Source organism: Pongo pygmaeus, chromosome 1 (assembly GCF_028885625.2).
Source record: "Pongo pygmaeus isolate AG05252 chromosome 1, NHGRI_mPonPyg2-v2.0_pri, whole genome shotgun sequence".
Classification (NCBI taxonomy): Eukaryota; Metazoa; Chordata; class Mammalia; order Primates; family Hominidae; genus Pongo; species Pongo pygmaeus.
Genome location: NC_072373.2, coordinates 18,865,069 through 18,886,217, shown reverse-complemented (window position 1 = coordinate 18,886,217; position 21,149 = coordinate 18,865,069). Strand labels below are relative to the sequence as shown.

At 46.8% G+C, this 21,149-nt stretch overlaps 1 protein-coding gene across 1 annotated transcript in view; it reads right to left on the bottom strand.

The window, feature by feature from the left end:
• Positions 1-13,259, bottom strand: part of PGBD5 (piggyBac transposable element derived 5) — a 105,070-nt gene extending 91,811 nt beyond the window's left edge. The window contains exon 1 of the mRNA XM_054496657.2: positions 12,556-13,259. Coding sequence (XP_054352632.1) covers positions 12,556-12,886 — 331 coding nt within the window. The 5' untranslated portion in view covers positions 12,887-13,259. The remainder of the gene's footprint in view (positions 1-12,555) is intronic.
• Positions 13,260-21,149: the final 7,890 nt, after the last annotated feature.

Sequence of the window (21,149 nt, the reverse complement as noted above, 5' to 3'; positions counted from 1 at the left end):
TAATGTAAGAAAACCAGTATTTTTTCTCATCAACATTATAACAAAAAGACATTATTCAAGGGCCTGCTGTACATTGTTTTGCTTAAAGTCGCAGAAGAACCTACTGATGATGTTAAGTGAGGACTTACTGTGCTTTGTGGTAAATATTACCTTTAGTTGCACTCCCTAATGGAAATATGAATCCAACTACTGGTGGCAGGTCAGAACTCAGGCACAGCCATCCACACTCCCATTCGGAGCCAACCTCCCTATTCTGTCTCAGAGGGAGATATTCTGGAGCTGTTAGGGAGCAGAATTTCGAGCAAAAAATTAGGTACGGTGGCACACGCCTGTAGTCCCAGCTACTCAGGAGGCTGGGGTGGGAGGATTGCTTAGGCCTGGGAAGTAGGGGCTGCAGTGAGCCGTGATCGTGCCATCGCACTCCAGCCTGGGCAACAGAGCACAGACCCCCATCTCATAAAAGGGTGGGGAGGGGAAGAGAGGGAGGATGTGCAAAAACAGACAAGATTATGATTGAAAGCAGGTATAAAAAAGCAAATGCAATAGAGATTTTTAAAATCATTAAAAATATATACTGCATGAAACTTCATGTCATTCTTTGGTTTCTCTTGGTACCATCTGCATCTGTCATGTTTTCTGTGGCTAAAGACGCCTTCACGCTGTGTCCTCTTGGGTGTTCCCTTAGGACCTAGGACAACCTGCTCATGTCAGTACCTCTTACACTGCATCACAATTATTTGTGGATCGGCCATTTGTCTTCACCACCAGGAGTTATGCTGTTTGAGGGCTAGAACCTCTTCTTCTTATCAATCCCCAGTTTTTAACATAGTGCCTGGTGCAGAGTAGGCACTCTATAAATATCTGCCAAATGTATGAAATGTATTTGAAAGAAGATATGAAGCCTACACTCAAAAACTTCTCAGGGCTGTTCTACTTTAGTTTCATGTTAAAATTTCTACCTCTGCGGCTGATAAACTGATGGGGTGAAGGAATGTTGGCACACCCCAAGGTGCATGTGACTTAGGTTAGTCGTTTGGGATCACGAACATTGGATCACTCTTAGGAGCCCAACAGAGACAGTGCAAAGGGTACTTGGCTGAATGTCTCCTGTGTAGGACCCTATATAATCCCATCTGGTGCCTGGAGTCACCCCTCTGGGAGATGACAATCTAGAGGCAGAGCTGGGACCAGTGTCTGTGGGTCTCCAAAGCTCTGTGCACATCACAATGCCTTTCTGAGAGGCAGAACAAAAGACAGCTGCAGATCTTCCCTCCTTCCCATCAAAGCATCCCACACACTACCTTCAGAAATGGAGGCTGCACTCTTTCAACTATTCCAATTTCCCCAATGTCATTTGCCTTCTTCCTAAATTTACCTCATCTTTTTCAAAATGTTTGTATTTCTTCTCTGCTACACTTCTGGAAGAGACAGAGTCTATACATTTATAATACAAGGTGTGAGTTTACCCTTGCTATTATTTACCTGTAATTTACCTCTTTCAATCTTAAAGAAAAACAACTGTTGTCTCAATTTCCAATGAGGTTCTGTTCCAGGTCTCCACTGGCATTCTGAATGCACATCCCCCTAAGATGCCACAGGCTGTGCTCCAACACCCCAGCTCGCCTAAGAAAATGCAGCCAAGGAAAACACACAGGCAATTCAGCTGAAATACCAGCACTAAAGAGCAAACCAAATAGGACATTTGTATTTACCTTCAATGCTGGGACCTGAAGAAAGCAAATGTCACTACATCAGATAAGGAAGGAGATGGAGACTGCTTCACATGTGCACTCTGAAGTGAATGTCTACTCACGGAACCTCACGTCTTCATGTGATCCCCACCCACAAACCCAGCAGTGGAATTCCTGGGAACACTTATTTAAGATGGCACTGGTGGAAGATGTCACCTTCCCCAAATGCATAAAGTGGTCAAACAAGCCAGGTGCAGTGGCTCACGCATGCAATCCTAGCACTTTGGGAGGCAGAGGTGGAAGGATGGCTTGAGCCAGAAGTTTTAGACCAGCTTAGGCAACATAGTGAGACCTTGTCTTTACAAAAAATAAAAAAAAATTAGGTGGGCATGGTGGCGCCTATCTGTAGTCTCCGCTGAGACTGCAGTCTTAGACTGAGGTGGGAGGACTGCTTGAGCCCAGGAGTTCAAGGCTGCAGTGAGCTGTGATCACACAAGTACACTCCAGCCTGGGTGACAGAACGAGACCCTGCCTAAAAAAAAAAGTGCTCAAATAAGAAAGATGCCCACTAACCACTCTCTGGGTGATTCCACTTGTTGACAGTCTTTCCTCCCAGAAAAATCTCCCTGTATCCTGATCCTTTACATTCTCTTTGTAACCCTGTTTCTCAAACTTGAGAAAATAGGTCTGTCCTTCTTCCCCCTCTGGTTACTCCTAAGGTGACAGATTCCATTTGCAGTTGCTTTTGCCAGGGAAGCTTGCTGAAGGCTTTGAAACATCAAAATTGAATTTATCTACTGGCTTCCTGTCTGCTGCCTGGCAGAGATGAGTGCAGTGGCCACTTCCCACTGAGGCCTGTCACCTGCCCATGTGGGTCTCTCTTCCCCCGTGGGCAGGCAGATGACAGACCTCAGTGAGAATGTCTGCTTACGTTGCACTGTTCAGAAACCAGGCAGCAGTCCCATCTCACTCCAAGAGGTGCAGCCATTGCCCAGAATATGAGGCAATGGGGGAAGACAGGTTTGCCATGCAATGATCATCTTTGGTTCGGAGCCCTTTGCAAGAGACTTGTTATAAATTAGTTGATCTGACCCACATATAGCATGTTCTACACTCATTGCTCTAATATGATTCTTCCTAGTCCCCTAATCAAAGGGACCAGTCTACTCTTGAGCACTCTGTAGCTCCACTTCCTCATTTTAAAAATAGAGATAATGACAGTATTTACTTGACAGGATGGTTGTGAGGATTACATAAGTTAGAAAGTGCTTATAAAAGCATCTGCATATAGTAAGTGATATACAAGCATTTGTTAAATGAATAAAGGGGTGCAAGCAGCTGGCTTTCCCTGTAAATTCCTAATAGATTCCTGCCTATCTTGGGTGTCTCTGGGCCACTAGGAAGTGAGCAGGTTGTAGAAGCCCAAGATTGTATTAAATTCCCCAGTAGCCATCAAGTTTGGTCTTCCATCCAGGACAGAAATCCTCGTATTTGGTGGCATTGGTGCCTCCGGGGTAAGAACCTCACTCCTTCGTGGAGCTGCCCCATTAACTCTTCCACTATTTTGGGTGTTGGAAATGCTCAGCTTGTGAACATTCTTTACTGGCACTGAATCCCGTACCCATTTAAAAATCTACTTCTGCGTCCATCTATTCCTTTGTTCATTCAATCATTCAAAAAAAACTGAGCACCTGCCACATTTTTACCATATACTGTGACCAGAATGTCCAAGGTCTCCACACATGATAAACAAATTAGCTTATGCAGGTGGCAATGAGTGCAGGAGAGACCAGAGGAGAGGTAGTTATTTTAGATGGGTAAAGATAGTGACACTGGAACCAAGACCAGGCCAGCAGGCAAGGGCTGCCGTTCGAAAGTCAGGAAGAACATTCTGGGTAAGGGCCTGGCAGACAGAAGATCACGTGGCCAGAGACAATGGTAGGAGGCGTGCCACAAGGTGACAATAGAGAGGAAGACCAGGGTGGACCTACAGACCCGGAGGCCATGCTAAGGAATCTGGATTTCCCTTCGGTTTGGATGGGAAGTTTCTGGAGGAGTTTAAGCAGAGAAGCGAGTACATGAACTTGTGTTTGTAAAACATCACTTTTCCAGCACAGCCTGGGGAAAGTGAAACCCGGGCAGGGGCAGTCAACAAAGGTGGAGGCTGAGAATCCAAGTGGATGAAAGCCCCACCAGCCTGGCCAAGGGGTGATACTGTCTTGGCTAAAGCTGGCAGCAATGGCAATGATATACGAAGTGGAAGGATTTGTAGTTCTAAACTTTTTCATGAAAGTAACTTCTTAAATATATGCCTAAATGTGGCCAGCTTTTCTTTCTTTTGTAATAATGCTTCCTGCAACTCACAAATGAGGGGAAGGAAAGTTCTTTATACCCTGTGGGAGGATAGGCAAGCATTCCTTCTCCATAGTCAGATATTTCAGGGATTCCAGTATTCTCCCATCCTCAAGATCATGTTGTATTTCCTCTCACTAATAAAGGTCTTATCCCATTCCCTTCTGCTGTCATTTTCCCTCCTCCTTCCTTAAAGGAAGGACCCCAGCGCTTCTCCATGGATTCTGCCCTAAGTACTCATTTCTCAACATGCTTGGCAAATCCCCCTCCCTGTGGGATCCAGGGTTTGCTAAGTAAATCTACATCCATGCCTGAACCTGGAGTTTGGATTCTAGCTACAGTTACTTGCAATAGTAATAATTATAGGTGTTAAATTTTAAGATATTTTCACTAAGAAAGTCTCAAGTAAGGAAGCTCAGTTTAGGGGCCAGCGCGACTGCCCATGGGCAAAACAGCACGCCTTCTCTCCCCTTTGCTCAAATGGCTCTCCTGTTTGAGACACTTTTCCTTCCTCTTCACCTGACTGGTTATTTGTTCTTCAAGGAGCAGCTCAGGGGCCACCTCCTCCAGAAACGCCGCCTCTTCTCCAGCCCAGCTGGAGGAAGTGAGGCACCTCTGGAATCCCAAAGAAATCCATGTTTTCCCTGATCACAGCATTCACCAGAGACACTTATCTCTTTTCCTTCACTCTGTCTCTCCTATTGGACCCCAGGGGACATGTCTAACTTCTCGTTTTATCCCAGCAGGGCTCAATGTGCTGGCTGAATTACTATGAGGCACATCTCATCCATTGCTGGTGGGAGTGTAAATTGGAAAACTGCTTGACAGCACTTCCTAAAGCAGTGGTTCTCAATACCTGGTGCTTTTGCCCCCTAAGAGACATTTGGCAATGTCTGAAGACATGTCTGTTTGCTACAACTGGGGAGGAGGGGTGCTAGTAACATTCAGTGGGTAGAGGTCTGGGATGCTGCTAATCATCCTGAAGTGCTCAGGACAGCCCCCTACCAACAAAGAATTATCTGGCCCAAGTTGAAAGACCTTGTACTGAGGGTAAATATACACTGAATCTATGGCCTAGCACTCCCACTCCTAGATATATATGGCCCAAGGAAGTGATGTATACAAACATCAAGAAAACATGTACAAGAACGTTTGTAGCAACTTTCGTGTTTGGAAACAAACCAAAAGTCTACTGATAGCACACCAGGTAAATAAACTGTAGTATACTTGTACAGTGGCATACTACACAACAATACAAAGATAGTACTGCTCTATGCGATATGGAGAATCTTACAGATAAAACAATTAAGTATTGGTGATGAACTCAGAATAATGGCTACCTCTGGGGACAGGGAGGTACTGATGGGGAAGAGGCAGGTAGGAATCTTCAGGATGCTAAGAATGTTTTTCTTTTCTTTTCTTTTTGAGATGGGGTCTCACTCTGTCAGCTTGTACCACAGTCTGGAGTGCAGCGGTACAAAAACAGCTCACTGCAGCCTCCCCACCTCTGCCTTTAGAGTAGCTGGGACTACAGGCATGCACCACCACGCTTGGCTAATTTTTTAGAATATTTTTTAGGGAAGGCGGGCTCTCTCTGTGTTTCCCAAGCTGGTCTCGAACTCTTCGTCTCAAACAATTCTCCCACATCAGCTCCCAAGTGGCTGAGATTACAGGCTAGGCATGAGCCACTGCATCTGGAACTGGGAACATTCTTCACCTTGATCTGGGTGGTAGTGACACAGGTATACCCATGTAAGAATGCACTGCGCTGTGCACGAATGTCTCATGCAATCTATGTGTGCTATGACACACATAAACTTCATTATATAAAGTAATCCTCTAGAACACTTAATCATTCCACTGTTGGTAGGAATGTAAATTAGTGCAGCCACTGTGGAGAGAACTTTGGAGATTTCTCAAAGAACTGAGAGTTGAACAATTTGACCCAGCCATACCATTACTGGGTATATACCCAAAGGAACATAAATTGTTCTACCAAAAAGACACATGCACCCGTATGTTCATTACAGTGCTATTGACAATAGCAAAGACACAGAATCAACCCAGGTGCCCATCAATGGTGGACTGGATAAAGAAAATGTGGTGCACATACACCATGGCATACCATGCAGTTATAAAAAAGAAGGAAATCATGTCCTCTGCAGTGACATGGATGCAGCTGGAGGCCATTATCCTAAGTGAACTAATGCAGGAATAGAAAACCAAACACTGCATGATGTCACTTAGAAATGGGAGTTAAACATTGGGTACACATGGACATAAAGATGGCAAAAATAGACACTGGGGACTCCTAAAGGAGGGAAGGAGGGGAGCAAGGTGCAAAAAACTACCCATTAGGTACTCTGCTCACCACAGGGTGATGGGCTCAATCAGACTCCAAACCTCAGCATCACACAATATACCCTTATAACAAACCTGGACATGTATCCCCTGAGTCTAAACTAAAAGGTGAAAAGTAAATACAAATTAAAATAGAACAAAATACTCCTCTAAGAGCCATCTTACTGGTGGGCATCGCATACTGGTTTGCTGCCTTGTAAGCAGCATGTTCTAATGGACTCTCTGGGGTACTGCTGGCAGAGGCATAAAAAGGTACATTTCTGGAAGACTCTTTCACAACAGATATCAAAACCTTTTAAAATATGCAAAATCCTTACCTCAATATTGCTTTATCATTTGATGCTAAGGAGTAAATTGAGGATGTATATATAAGCTTAAGCTTCAGGCCAGGCGTGGTTGCTCACACCTGTAATCTCAGCACTTTGGGAGGCCAAGGTGTGTGGATCACCTGAGGTAAGGAGTTCGAGACCAGCCTGGACAACATGGTGAAACCCCATCCCTACTAAAAATACAAAAATTAGCCAGGCGTGGTGGTGCATACCTGTAATCCCAGCTACTCGGGAGGCTGAGGCAGGATAATCACTTGAACCCAGGAGGCAAAGGTTGCAGTGCATCAAGATCATGCCATTGCACTCCAGCCTGGGCAAAACGAGCAAAACTCCATCTCAAAAACAAACAAACAAAAAACCAAACTTAAGCCTCAACAATGTTCACCACAGCACTAATTTAACAGCAAACAAAGGGGAGAGAGAAGTGGGGCAATAAACTCAATCCTAACAAAAGGGAACCCTGGAGTATTACAGATTCAATGAAAACATCTTTTTAAAATTTAAATGGAAAATGTTCACAATATATGAATAACAATTAAAAATCAGGTCCCTCAACAAAATGTAATGTAAGATACATGAAGCACATATTCTGTATGTCAACTGTGGTTACCTCTGGGAAAAGGAAGATAATTTGATTTTTACAATTTTTGATGTGGTTTGGCTCTATGTCCCCACCCAAATCTCACCATGAATTGTAATAATCCCCGTGTGTGAAGGGCAGGGCCAGGTGGAGATAACTGAATCATGGGGGCAGTTCCCCCGATGCTGTTCCCGTGATAGTAAGTGAACCAAGATCTGATGGCTTTATAAGCATCTGGCATTTCCCCTGCTGGTAAATTCTCTCTTTGCCTGCCACCATCCATGTAAGATGTGACTTGCTCCTTCTTGCCTTCCACCATGATTGTGAGGCCTCCCCAGCCATGTGGAACTATAAGTCCAATAAACCTCTCTTTTATAAATTTCCCAGTCTTGGGTATGTCTTTATCAGCAGCATGAAAATGGAGTAATACAATTTTTATCCTTTTTCTTATTTATTTTCTAAAACGAATATATGTAACTTGTTAATAAGAAAAAAACGTACAATCACAGTCCTTAAAAACAAAGGCATGAGCAAGGTATGGTGGAATGCACCTTCAGTCCCAGCTACTCAGGAAGCTGAAGCGGGAGGATCACTTGGGCCCAGGAGTTTGAGTCCAGCCTGGGCACACAGTGAGACCGTGCCTCTAAAAAGAAGTCTACAAAGTGAGTTTTTAGACTCTAAAGCTGGGTTAGGCCTCACCACCTGTTCCAGTGTATTCAAAGCCCCACCTCCTGAAAAATAGCTCTGAGTGCTCATTAGGACAACTCGGGACAGCAAGGATTAAACAGGGAGCTAGAGAAAAATCCAGATTCTCCTCTTCTGGAAGGCAGCTACCCCAACCACTATACCACCAACACCCTGGCAAGATTCTACTCTTCTGTATCCTGGTTATGGTATCGATTACACAAATCGTGAGTTAAAAGTCATAGAACTGTATCCACTTCCCCCCAAAACTAAAAGCAATTCATGTATAACTATAAAAATGAATATTTTTTACTGAAAAAGGTTCTAGTAAAAGAAAAAAAAGGCACTACATTTCCTGAATTATTGAGTCTGACTAGTTAGATGGTGATCACTTAACCTGGTAATCTCATCACCCCCGGGAAAGTGGAGGCAGCAACTTCCTTCCCCAGTCACACGGCAGTGGCAACTCCTCGGCCACAGAGTCCTTGTGAAGACTGAGTTTGATAATAATGCATGAAAACGCAAGTGACAAATGAGAACTGAGGGTTAGCAGTAGCAGCCCCAGTTTCACCCCCTACATGAACAGACTCCTGGGAAAAGAGCAAAACAGCTCTCCCAGGAAGCTCCCTTCTCTGAATTCTGTGCAGCCACTGCAAGATGACACACAGTCTTGCACTTGATTACTATGTAGCTTTGCCTAAGATTATCTTGCAGCTCACCAAGATTGAAAGTTCCTCCTGGAGCCACAGAATCCTGTACAGAGCTAAAGGTAGGAAGCAGCGTCTTACACTTAACACCATAGAAAGGGTTCCAGGTCTCTGAGTTCACAAACCCCTTTAGAGCCAAGTGTCTCAGTTTAATTCTGGTTTTGAGAGAAAGATTTTTCTTTTCTTTTTGTTAAAAAGGCTTTAAACCAACAACATACTGTAAAGATAAAACATTCGACAGTGTTAATTTCCAATGCTATATGTTTCTCTCCAGCTGCTCAAGGTCATATCTCCCCACTAAATGATTAGAGGGTTACTGATATGGTAAATGGGGGGAAAACACACACATACACACACACACACACATATATATATATATATTTTTCTCTCTCTCTCTCTCTTCTATGAAGTCTAACCTCTAATAGAAAGAGTGAACAGCTCAGATCCCCGCCAGCCATGACAAAGGACTGACAAACCAAACAGACGGGAGCCCTTGAGCATCTGTGAAATCTGTCTGTTCCTCTGCCTCCTCCGAGAAACGAATCACAAGACTGCTCAGAATAAGCAACCAAAAGGGCAGAGGCTCAAAAAGCAGCCGGGCCTGAATTTCATTCTGTTTCCAAAGAGTGAGCTCGCATGCTGCGTTGGTTATTTGCACAGTGGGCAGGCAGGCTGACAGCTTGAGGGGGCTATTTTGGGGGGATATATGCTGCAAGTCTGGTTAAGAAAGGGTCCTAGGCTCTGCACTCCCAGTAGGCATTTTAGCTCCCAGGCAGATCATGCATCTCCACAGGGGTTAAGAGCCCAACAGCTAGCCCTGCAAGCATAGCGTGTGCATTTAAGTCATCCCGAGGGAATCCACACCTCAATGCACAGCCAGAACCTAGGGGAGGTGAGAGAGAAGACAGAGGAGTGGGCAAGGGCCCTCTCCACCCATAATTACTGGCCGCACTTCTGGAGGGGCTGATCTAGGAAGCTAAATACACTGAAAAACAGAAGGAAAGGGCTGGGAAGACAAGAACAGCCTGAAGAATGGCTAGGATTTCCAACCTTAACTACAGAAATGTTGCTTTTAGGGCTGGCACAGGAACTAGCACTGTTCCCTCCCCTCCCCCTCCGAGCTGGGCACCAAGCATCTCCCTACTGTGTGCACTCCCTTATGGTGGGGGTAGGGGGATGTGGCAGCTCTGACTACAGCTCATAATGGTCCCCAGTGTCTACCTCCCTCATGCACAGCGACTCTGCAAAGGTTTCTAGGTCATCAGAGTTATCTCCTTCTGATTAAAATAAAAACCAAAAACCTAGCACAAGCAATATACATTTGCATACAATACCCAGTTACATACACATATTTACACAGCCGCACACTTCCATAAAATACACATTTATGTACATACACATATACCTGTTTTTACAGTAGGAGCAAGGCAGGAAGCCTCTATCAAATCTCGAATTCTGTGCTTTCCTCATCTGATTCCAGCAGCAAGAGCAATTTGAATTATACATTTTCCATTATAAAGCCTGATTAGAGATCAAAATGCCACCTGCTTACTTTCCTCCCCACCCCACTCTCGCATGCAGTGAGATTTGTTAATAAACAGGGGAACAAAGATGGAAGAGAGATCCAGGCTGCATTCTTTGCAAGTGGGGAGCGCACGCTTGTCGGAGCGTTTTAGATACTGTGCTCTGGTAAACCCTAGCAGGCTGATCCTCTTTCCTCTCCGAGTGGCCGGGGTGCAGCTCTCAGCCTCTTAATAAACACATCCATCTCCCTCCACACTGGTAGGCGCAAGGATTTTCTCTGACCAAACCCACGCTTCTGCATCTATTTTCAGCCCCCATAAATCATATTCCATTGTTTTGGGGAAACTGAATTCAAGTTTAACAAGCCATCAACCTCATCCCTCCATTCCCCACCACTCCAAATTTCCCTCAGGGAGAAATTTGCAAAGAGGAAATTCTAAATCAGATGTGGAGTTAAAAGAAGCTCCCACACAGGGCAGGAAAACAAAACTGGGTAAAAATACCGGCAATAACCACTAATGTCTTTGGTTAAAGGACCTGATTCTTCGGTCCAGGTGTGAACTCAGTGGGCATCTGCAGGAAGCAGAATTTGAACCTAACGCTAAATGACACACGATCCTGCTCTTCATGACCGTAAGTGCTGCGGTGGCTGGATTAAATGGCTCTGCTGCAGAATTTCTCCCATTTCAAGGTTACTAAGAAATAGAAGATGGATTTAAAATTTATTTCAGTGTGCTCACTCTTCTCACATCAGCACATTCAGGATTCTTATTCATAACTAGGCTTGACCTAGCACAAGTTCTCTATTTCGCCCTGAGACACGCAGAGACTTGCTGTGCAGTCCCAGGTGGACCTGGATCTCAAATGTTCCAGGATAGAAATTAGATCACAGATGCTCACGGCATAAAGTCTGCCAAACCAGGTCTGTGGACTGGTACAATTCTTAAAGAGCCAATAGGAAAACAGCTGTCTAGGGCCAGGAGACCTTAATGACATCCTGGAAAATATAGGACAGTATAAAAGGACTATACAGAGTCAATGATTTTGAAAATTCCCAAGCTCTTAACTACAGCCCAAATGCACATGCTTTAAAATGTACCCACCCCCAAAGCAGTGCACAGCTAACTGTGACTTTGCAAGCCCAGCTTTAGCTCCGCGCATCCACACCGCAGCCTGCCAGAGGTCTGCAGACCACTCCCTACTGAGTCCGGCTAACCCTACCGGCCTCCCAGCAGGCTGCAGCATAATGCCCAGATCCAAGTCCAGGCACCAGCTGGAGGTCCCTTGGGCCTGCCTTCCCATGTGCCGTGTTCCTGACCGGTTGAACAATAACCAGAGAAGGCCACAGGAAAAGCCGCATCATGCCCACCGCGGCCACTCCCTGGCCCTCATCAACACCGGTTGCGCGCACTTCTACGGAAGAACACAGCGTGCAGGATCACGGGCCTGCTACAGAAGGCCGTGGAACAAGAAATACCAGCATGAGAGGGCGGCTGGTATGCAGCTTTCAAAGAAGGCAGAGGCTGCGGAGCTTCTGCAGAGGAAGTGGTGATGTTTCAACAGCCAACTCCCACAAAAACAGGCAGTGAAGAGGAGTGGGGCAGCCGCAGCTGCCAGCACCCTAGCCACCTTCTCCAGGTATTCGGGGCTTGTCTGTGACCACAGTGGTAAGCAGGACACACCTGAAAGTACCTTCTGGCGGAAAAGCAAGCACCTTAACGCTGCCCAATCGGTCCCTTTACTCCTCCCCATTCTTAACAAGAGATCTGGAATGGCGCGGACAGGGAAAGTTTCTCAGATTAAGGAGAAAACTAAGCCGAGTCAAGACGCCGCGGGTGGCCTCTCCCTCAACTCTCACTGGGCCAGCTCCTACCTGCCTCGCCCCCCTCACCTGCTGTAAGGCTCGCTCTTGGGCTGTCAGTGAAAAAACGACTCCCCCTGCCTCCACCAGCCACGCCGGCCTTTCAGAGAAGCCTCCTCAACTAGGAAAACCTAACTTGAATCCACCCCTAAAGTCCGACCCACAGGTGTGACAGGCTTCCCGTGCAGGGGCTGGGGTGCTCCCAGGAAGTGAAGGAAAAGGTCCCCGACGACATTGTCACTGGAAAAGTGCTGGCCACGGCCTCCGCCTCACTCTCTCCACCCACGGGTTCGGAGCCCCCAGGAGCAGTCAGACCGATCCCCGCTCCTGCAGCCTCATTTGTTTCCGGAGAGACACCCACAAGCAAGCCCACGGAGAGTCTGGACTCGCCCGCCCCAGCACCCACGCTTCCTCCGCGCCCGGTTCCAGCGCCGCCCCCGACATCCACCCGCGGGCCGCCCCTTACCGCCGGTGTCCTCGAAGCGCGGGGGCGGGCGGTCCCGCAGCGCTGCGCTCCAGCCCGCGCCGGCCTCGTCCTCCTCCGGCTCCTGTGCGTCTGGGGCGCCGGGAGGCGGCGGGGCGGCCCCTGGGGGTCCCGGGGGCTCGCGCTCATCGTCCGAGGAGGCGGCCGAGGAGGAGCGCGAGGCGGCCGAGGTGCTGTAGAAGGGGTTCCCGCCGCTGTCCGGGCCGGACTCGCCAAACACGTCGTCCGAGATGTGCAGACTCTCGTAGCGCGCGCGGGCAGCCTCGAGCAGCGCCGGCGCCCTCCTCCGCGCGCCCCCGCCGCCCTCGGCCATTGCCCCTGCCGCCGCCCGCGCGCCCGCCCCCCACAGTGCCTCCCAGCCGCACGCGCCGGGCCCCGGGCCCGCGCCGCGGCCCGCCGCCCCCCACCAGCGCAGCCCGCAGCACAGCGCCCGCCGCCCCGTGCCCGGCCGGCCTGCCGTCTTGGCCGCCTCGGGCCCAGCGCCCGGGGAAGCGCCCTCGGAGCTCGGGGGCCGCAGGCTGCGGGCCGCGGCGGGAGGCGAGCCGCGCGCGGGGCTGGCAGGGGCGACCCAGGGTGGGCGGGACGCAGAGGCTGCGGCCGAGACCAGGCGCCGCCGCCGCCACCGCCGCCGCTGCGTCTCCTTGGCGCCCGCCGCGTCCCTGCGCGCCCTCTTCACGGCCTCCGGCGCTCGGCTGCCGACCTTCCCGGGCGCGAGCCGCCAGAGGCGGGCCCTGCCCCCTCGCACCTCCCGCCCGCCGGCCAATGGAGAGCCCGGCCCGGACGGCCGCGGGGGAGCTGGGCGGGCCCGGCGCGGGGAACGCCCCCACCCTCCTCCGCGGGGTGGGGCGGGGCGGGGCGCGCGGCCGGGGCTGGCGGGAAGGGGGAGGGCCGCCGGCGGCAGTGCCGGTCTCCTCCTACAGGGACGCGCAGCCCGGGACCGCCACGCGCAGCGCGGGGTGGGGAGGGCGGGACCGGGGGACAGGAGAGGGCGACCCGGGTGCTTCCAGCCGTCCGGGTCCGCGGACGGAACGCGGACCGATCCCGCTCACTGTCCCCTTCCGCAGTCCGCGTGCTGCTCCAGGGAGCTGTCCGCCCCAGTGGTTCTGAACCAGGCGCCGCCGAAACGCTCCAGGTAGGCGGCAGGCCCGAGGTCACCACTTCCGCGGCGGCGGCGGCTGCCGAGGTTTCCTGGGGGTCACTGCCAGCTGCGCCGCATGCTACTATAAATACAGGGGCTGTCCAGCTTCTGGGAATCTCGCTCTAATTAGGAGCCCGCCTCGCCGGTCCACTGCTGGTCGCCGGTCAGATGCTAACTCGATCTCGCTTCAGTATCCCTGTAATTTAAGGGTGCCAGCACTGGAGTTAAGTAGCTAGTCATTCCTCATCATCGTTGGCGTGTGGCATCTTTTGAACTCAAAATATCCATTACTTCCAAATATTAATTACTCTCACACCTCTATTTTAACATCTCCTTCACACACACACTTGAAACACTCATGTAGTGAAATATTGCATGATCACCCAGGCTTCAGTGCTCTCATAAACAATAGCACAGAAAGATTGCATCCGCCCCTCTTCCCTGGGCAGGAATGTGTGGTGGTCATCCTGTTGATGGCGATACGCGTAACGGAGACTGCCTTGTCTTCTTGCTCCCCTCCTCCTCCTTCGAATAATGCAATAAGTCACACTAATGGTAAATGGGCCATAAAGTCACTTTCACTCTGAAATAAAATAAATCCTCAGAGATGTGAAGGGCTTACAAATCCTACTGGGCGTTAACTAAATTGTAGTTACATGAAACAGAAAAGCATGTTGCGATTTCTACGAATGCGTAAAGGATGAAGGACCATTTTGCCGCAAAGTGGGGTCACTTCTAGTGTCGAGCAGGAACCTTCACTCATGCATTCCCCTCCCCAGCCCCTGCGGTTCCTCCTTCCACATAGGGGGCTCTGCACAGGCTTGGGTTCATGATCATCACTAACAGACAATATATAAAAAGGAAAAGATTCATGGAACATTCCTTGCTATGTGGATTGGCTGAAAAATGAGGAAGTGCTTGCAAAGCATTTTTACTTCCTTGGAAGAATTATGCCACAGAAAATATCTGGTTTCCAACATACCTATATACTGTGCTAACCAGCTGAAAGTTGTTGAAGAGAGTACAGGTAATCTGACTTATCAAAAAGGGTGATAGTAAAGCATAGGTTGAAGATGCAAGAAGAGTAAGACTCCATAGCTCAAGTTCAAACACTGCAATTAGGAATTGTGTGAGGCTCCTGCAAGATTTCATGTTATCTATTTTAAATAGTTGAATGGAAAAAATAATTGAATGGGATTCAGAGAATTAAAATCTGTAGGAAAGAGTTCCTTCTTTTGTTCTGCAGCTAGCTAATGAAAAAGTCAACAGCTAAGGTACGTGTTTTAAAAACGATGAATTGCTTTGCTACCCATAAGGAACCAAGGAACAAAACAACAGCAGTGACAAGGATGGACAGAGTCTTCCAGTGTCCCTAATTTGCATTTGTATGGTGCTAATCCCCAGGAAACCCTGGGGCCTTGTGCTTCCTAGGCTCACAAATGCTTGTAGCTCACACCGCATGCAACACTGAGGAGAGGATTATATGGACACAAAAGAAACACTGAGAAATCAAATTGTTACTTTAAAGCTTGTCCAATAAAAATTAGATGAATATTTCAACTTAGAGTGAAGTATTTTGTAGCACTTACATTTGTTTAAGCCAATGTTTCCAAACAAGAAAAGTAAAAACATTCCAACCTTTGAAAACAGATGACTGCTTCTCACTGTGGTAAGAGGAGTGAGGGGACAAAACAATTGGAAAACAAAAAACTTTCTCCTCTGGCTGGCATCCTCCTACTTGATAATGACCATTATGATTCTACATCATTAATTTTTATTAGTAACATCATTTCTGAGGGTAATTATAGAATCGATATCACACTGAGATCTTTTAACTTTGAGTCATTTGAAAACATCTTCAAAATAATTTAATTATAAAATATAATTAAATAATTTTAGATTAATATTGAGCTTTTGGTTTTATGGTTTTCCCAAACAGCTCAAGGTAGTAAAAAGCAATTCATTTGTGTAGTAGATTCCTTAGGTTTTGTTAAACCAGTGGTTCATGCTTTTATGTAACTAGGGCTAATCACCATATTTCATTAAGTCTAAACCTCCTTTCATGGTACAGTGAACCATTGTTTTATATATCACTAAAAAAGAAAAAAAGTGCTGCCATAGGAAACTATGATACAATGGTTTCTTTTCTGTTCTAATTATAATTTAAACTTATTGAAAAAGCTATTTGATCATAATTTTTGGACAGATTTTTATTATGTATCACTGTATTGCATGCATACAGGTAAAATATAAATTAATTGGTTAAAGTTTTCTGAATTTCACATTCAGAATCTCACTATCCTTGTTTACTTTCTAACTCAGAGCTGTCAATGCCCAGGTTTTCTCCACAATATGCTCCTCCAAGTCACTCAGAGCATTTGGTATGCTGCACTTCTTATGCAAGTGATCCTAACTCATCCAAGCTACTGGCCTCCCATTCTATGTGTCCCCCAAGCAGGAGCACGCTAGCCGTGGTCAGTCAGCACTGAGGAGGCAGATGACAGAGCTGAGAGAAAGTGGTAGCAGATGAAATCAAAGAGGAAGCTGGGTGGGTGTTAAATCTTGCAAGACTTCGGATTTTATTTGGAGTGATATGGGGAGCCACTGGAGAGCATAGAGCAGAGAAATAAGATCTTGATGCTGATGTTTTGTTTGTTTTGTTTTGTTTTACCTAATCCAAGGTTTTCATACGATAACTAGATTCAATTTCCTTCTTCCAGTGGTTCTCAGAAGGCCTGTGGCCTGGCACACCAAGGGGTATATGAGGTCAGGCATGCCCTAGGAATAGCAATGAAGTTGGCATAGACTCAGACTCTGTTAACTGCACAGTGATTTTCACTTGCCCAGCACCAATTATAAGACATTCCCGATGTTACAGATGTGAAATGTGAAAAAAAGGAAGTGGGCATCTTAGAAGCCATCGAATACAGTATATATTTTTCCTCGGTAGTTTTATAAGTCTTAATTTTGCAAATAGTCAAGCTGTGGCAGGACACAGAAATGAACATGAATGCTAATGTGGCAGAGAGTGCCCTGGCCAGCTCCAGACTGCATAGGCCAGATGAGGCTTGGGAAGTCTGCGTGTTGCCGGTCACTGTGGATGGAGAAGGCAGGGATGGTGTCAGTGAAGCTGCTGCTTCTCCCCACGTTGCCTTCATCACCCAAAAGGAGGGGGCTACAGCCAACGAGAAGCTCCTGGGGCTGAGAGAGGGTAGGGGGAGAAAGAGTACAGCTGCTGGACAGTGGTCCACATGTTGGGGAGGAGGTCGGAGGAGAATATGCATGGCACAGGGTAACATTTGGGGTCATATCTAACGCAGGGACCTAAGGGTCCAACCTCTCTCACAGTGCTTTCATGTGGTAAATTTATCTAGAAGCCAACATAGAGAGGCAGAAAGAAGGAAATAGGACAATCCTCTGGGAAACTCTCGAGAAAATTCTCTTGTGTTCAGATTGAGATGATCTCACTTTTTCATTGATTGGTTGATTGATTCATTCATTCACTCACTAATTCAACAAATATGCATTGAGTCCTGTTATGTGCCAGGCTCTCTTCTAGGCACTGGAAATAAATCAGAGAAAAAGAACGAAGACCCTGTTTTTATAGCACTTACATTGAAATGGTTGGGGGTGGGGGAGAGAAGAGACAAAAAATAAACAACCCAGTAAATATGTATATACCTGTTGTTGATAAGAGATTAAAAGCGAGGGACAGAGACTGATGGTGGTTGTGATTGTGGTGGAGTGTGTGTGTGTATGTGCACAAGCTTGTATAAATTGGGTGGGAGAAGTTGCTCTGATAAGGTGACATTTGGGCAGAACCTTGAATGCATTAGAGAAGCAAGCCATGTGCATTCAAGGATGAGAAACAAGTGCAAAGCATCCAAAGCAGGAGCACACTAGCTGTGGTCAGTCAGCAATGAGGAGGCAGATGTGGTTGGGACAGAGATGAGAGGAAGTGGTAGCAGATGAAATCGAAGAGTTGGGTGTTAAATCTTGCAATACTTTGTACTTTATTTTGGGTAAAATTGGGAGCCACTGGAGAGCATAGAGCAGAGAAATAAGATCTGGCTTGCATTTTAAGGGCCTCACTTTAGCTGCTTAGAGGGAAATAGATTGGAGCAGAGGAAAAGTGGAAGACCAGTTCAGATACTATTGCGATAGTCCAGGCCATAAAAGAGGGTATTTGGGACCAGACTGGGAGTGATGGAAGTGATGAGAATTGATCAGATCAGAATATGTCTTGAAGGTAGAACCCACAACTTTTATGAAAGAATTAAATGTGGACAGTGAGAGAAAGAGATGAGTTGAGAAGGACTCCATGGTTTTGGCTTTGCTGTTGTTGTTTGCATGGGCTACTGCAAGAGCAGCAGGATTAAAGGGGAGGAACAATAGCTTGGTTTTCAACATGTAGAGTTTAACATATCTGAGTGGGTCTGGAAAGCAGGTAGTTGAAAACAGGAATCTGGAGTTCATCCAGGTCTAGGCTGGAGATAAGATTGTGAGTGCCATCAGCAGATAGATGGTAGATACATCTTGTTTGTTTTGTTGTTGTTGTTGTTGTTTTGAGACAGTCTCATTCTGTCACCCAGGCTGGAGTGCAGTGGCTTGATCTGGGCTCACTGCAACCTCTGCCTCCCAGGTTCAAGCAATTCTCCTGCCTCAGCCTCCCAAGTAGCTGGGATTACAGGCACCTGCCACCACGCCGGGCTAATTTTTGTATTTTTAGTAAGACGGGGTTTCACCATGTTGGCCAGGCTGATCTCAAACTCCTGACCTCAAATGATCCGTCCACCTCGGCCTCCCAAAGTGTACCCGGCAGTAGATACATCTTGGATGAAACCACCAGGGATGGAGCATAAATACGGAGGAAATGGGTCTGAGGGGGATTCCCAGAGCACATGATTTCTAAACATGAGGCAGATGAATCATTCAAGGAGACTGAGAAGGCTGGAGAATTAAGACAAAGTAAAGTCCTGGTGGCTAAGAAAGTATTTCAAGGAGGAATACTTTCAAATAATTGTCAAATGCTGCTAAGAGATATAGGAAGAGGACTGAGAATTAACTTCTGGGTTTGTCAGTGAGCAGACAAAACTATGATTGGAGTGGATCTGAGAATGGGAGAAGAAATGGGGGTATTGAGTCAATATAAAGTTTGAGGAGGTTTGCTGAAAAGGGAGGAAGAAAGGGGAGGTGCCAAACAGGACTAAGGAGTTGAGGGAGGGATTTAAAAAAAAATCAGATGTTTGAATGATTGTGGGAATGTTTCAATAGAAAGGATATGGGAGAGATGCTGGAGAGAAAGGGAACAGTTGCCAAAGCAAAATCCTTGATTGCTTGAGTGGTGGTGAGTTGGAATACACAAGTAGAAGGTTTGTCTTCTTGTAGAAGGCAGTGGAGTAAAGACTTCGTGCAGGTACATTCCTAGATTTAGTGGAAGTCTGCTGTGGTGTTCTTTCCTTACTGATTTGATTTTCTCAGTGAAGTGGGAAGTCAGGTCATGAACTCTGCCTGATGAAGGGAGGGCAAGGAGTTTAGCTTCCATTCTTGGCTGTACATTAGGATCACCTGGGGAGTTTCAAAAACACACTTATATCCAGGGCCCTGATCCACACCAAGTAAATTATTATTATTACTATTATTTTTGAGACAGCATTTCAGTCTGTCACCCAGGCTGGAGTGCAAAGGCATGATCTCAGTTCACTGCAAACTCCACCTCCCGAGTTCAAGCGATTCTCCTGCCTCAGCCTCCCAAGTAGCTGGGATTGCAGAAGCCCACCACCACACCTGGCTAATTTTTGTATTTTTAGTAGAGACAGTGTTTTACCATGTTGGCCAGGCTGGTCTCAAACTCCTGACCTCAGGTGATCTACCTGCCTCAGACTCCCAGAGTGCTGGGATTATAGGCATGAGCCACTGCACCTGAACACACCAAGTAAATTAGATTCTCTGGAGGTGGGACCTGGGCACTGGTGTGTTATAAGGTTTCTGGGTGACTCAACAGTGCAGCCAGAACTGAGGATCCCTGGGCTAGGAGTTTGAGGAAAGAAGGTGTGGAATAGTCAAAATAGCTATCTAAGAGAGTTCAAGGATCAATGGACTAGAGAGAAACATATCTGGATTTGTGGTTGAGAATTTAACCTGAAATGGGCCACCGTTGTTATGTTTCCCTCCAACTGCATTCAGTTTTCAGGCTCAGAAACAGGGTTGACAATGGATTGGGTTTTGCCAAAGTGGGGTTTTGACACATATGTATGGCGGAGTGGGAGAGTTTGAGAGATTGATCCTAATGATGGGCATGGAATCTGTGCCAGCAAAGGAAGCAAGTGAGGACTTGGGGAAAGAATTAAAGTACGTTAAATGGAGGTGGGTACAGTGGCTCATGCCTATAGTCCTAGCACTTTGGGAGGCCGAGATGGGCAGATTGCTTGAGCCCAGGAGTTCGAGACCTGGGCAACATGGTGAAACCTCATCTCTACCAAAAAACAAACAAACAAACAAAGATTAGCCAGGCTTGGTGATGTATGCCTGTAGTCCCATCTACTCGGGGGTCTGAGGTGGGAGGATGGCTCGAACCCAAGAAACAGAGATTGCACTGAGCCATGATTTCACGACTGCACTCCAGCCTTCTAGCATGGGTGACAGACCTAGTCCCTGTCTCAAAAGAAAAAAAAAAAAAAAGTGGTTGGGAGATAGATAAATGGCTTCTTATCATGGGATTTTTTTTTCTATTTTAAGTTGTTTAGATAATTAACATTTTCACAAAGTAATTTAAGGCAGCTAGACACCTGCAAAGCAGCACAAATAACTCTGATTAATGTTTCAACCTACCTTTTTTTCCCAGGGTTTGAAATTAATTTTTTTTTCAACAAGCAAACATCATGAGACATTTAGAGTGAAGAAAAAAAAACATTTTGGAATTTATTATAGATCTTCCTATTCTTAGATAATGGGATAATTTAGTGAGCCACTGCTGATTCCAAAGCTCCTTTCCCAGTTTTGTAAGTTGGTCTTGTGTCTCTTCCCTGTCCCCTTGGCTACATCTTCCCACTTTAAACACACCCAACCCCCACTCTACTTGTTCTCCAACGAAATAAAGGGATCTGATACAAGTACCATCCCTGAAGTGCATTTGCCTGTAAAGGAGAAATTGCAGGTTGGTGCTTAACACAAATGAACAAAGTGCTTAGCAGTAGGATCCCAGGTATTCTAAGAAGCAGAGAGGGATACTCCTAGCTGGGAGCCTTTCATAGCACTCCTGAATTCACAACCTCATGGATGGCACAAGTGCAGCTTAAGGTCAACACTGGGTTGTTTTTGTTTGTTTGTTTGGTTGGTTGGTTGGTTGTTTTTTGTTTTGTTTTTGAGACAGAGTCTAGCTCTGTTGCCCAGGCTGGAGTGCAGTGACGTGATCTCAGCTCACTGCAAACTCTGCCTC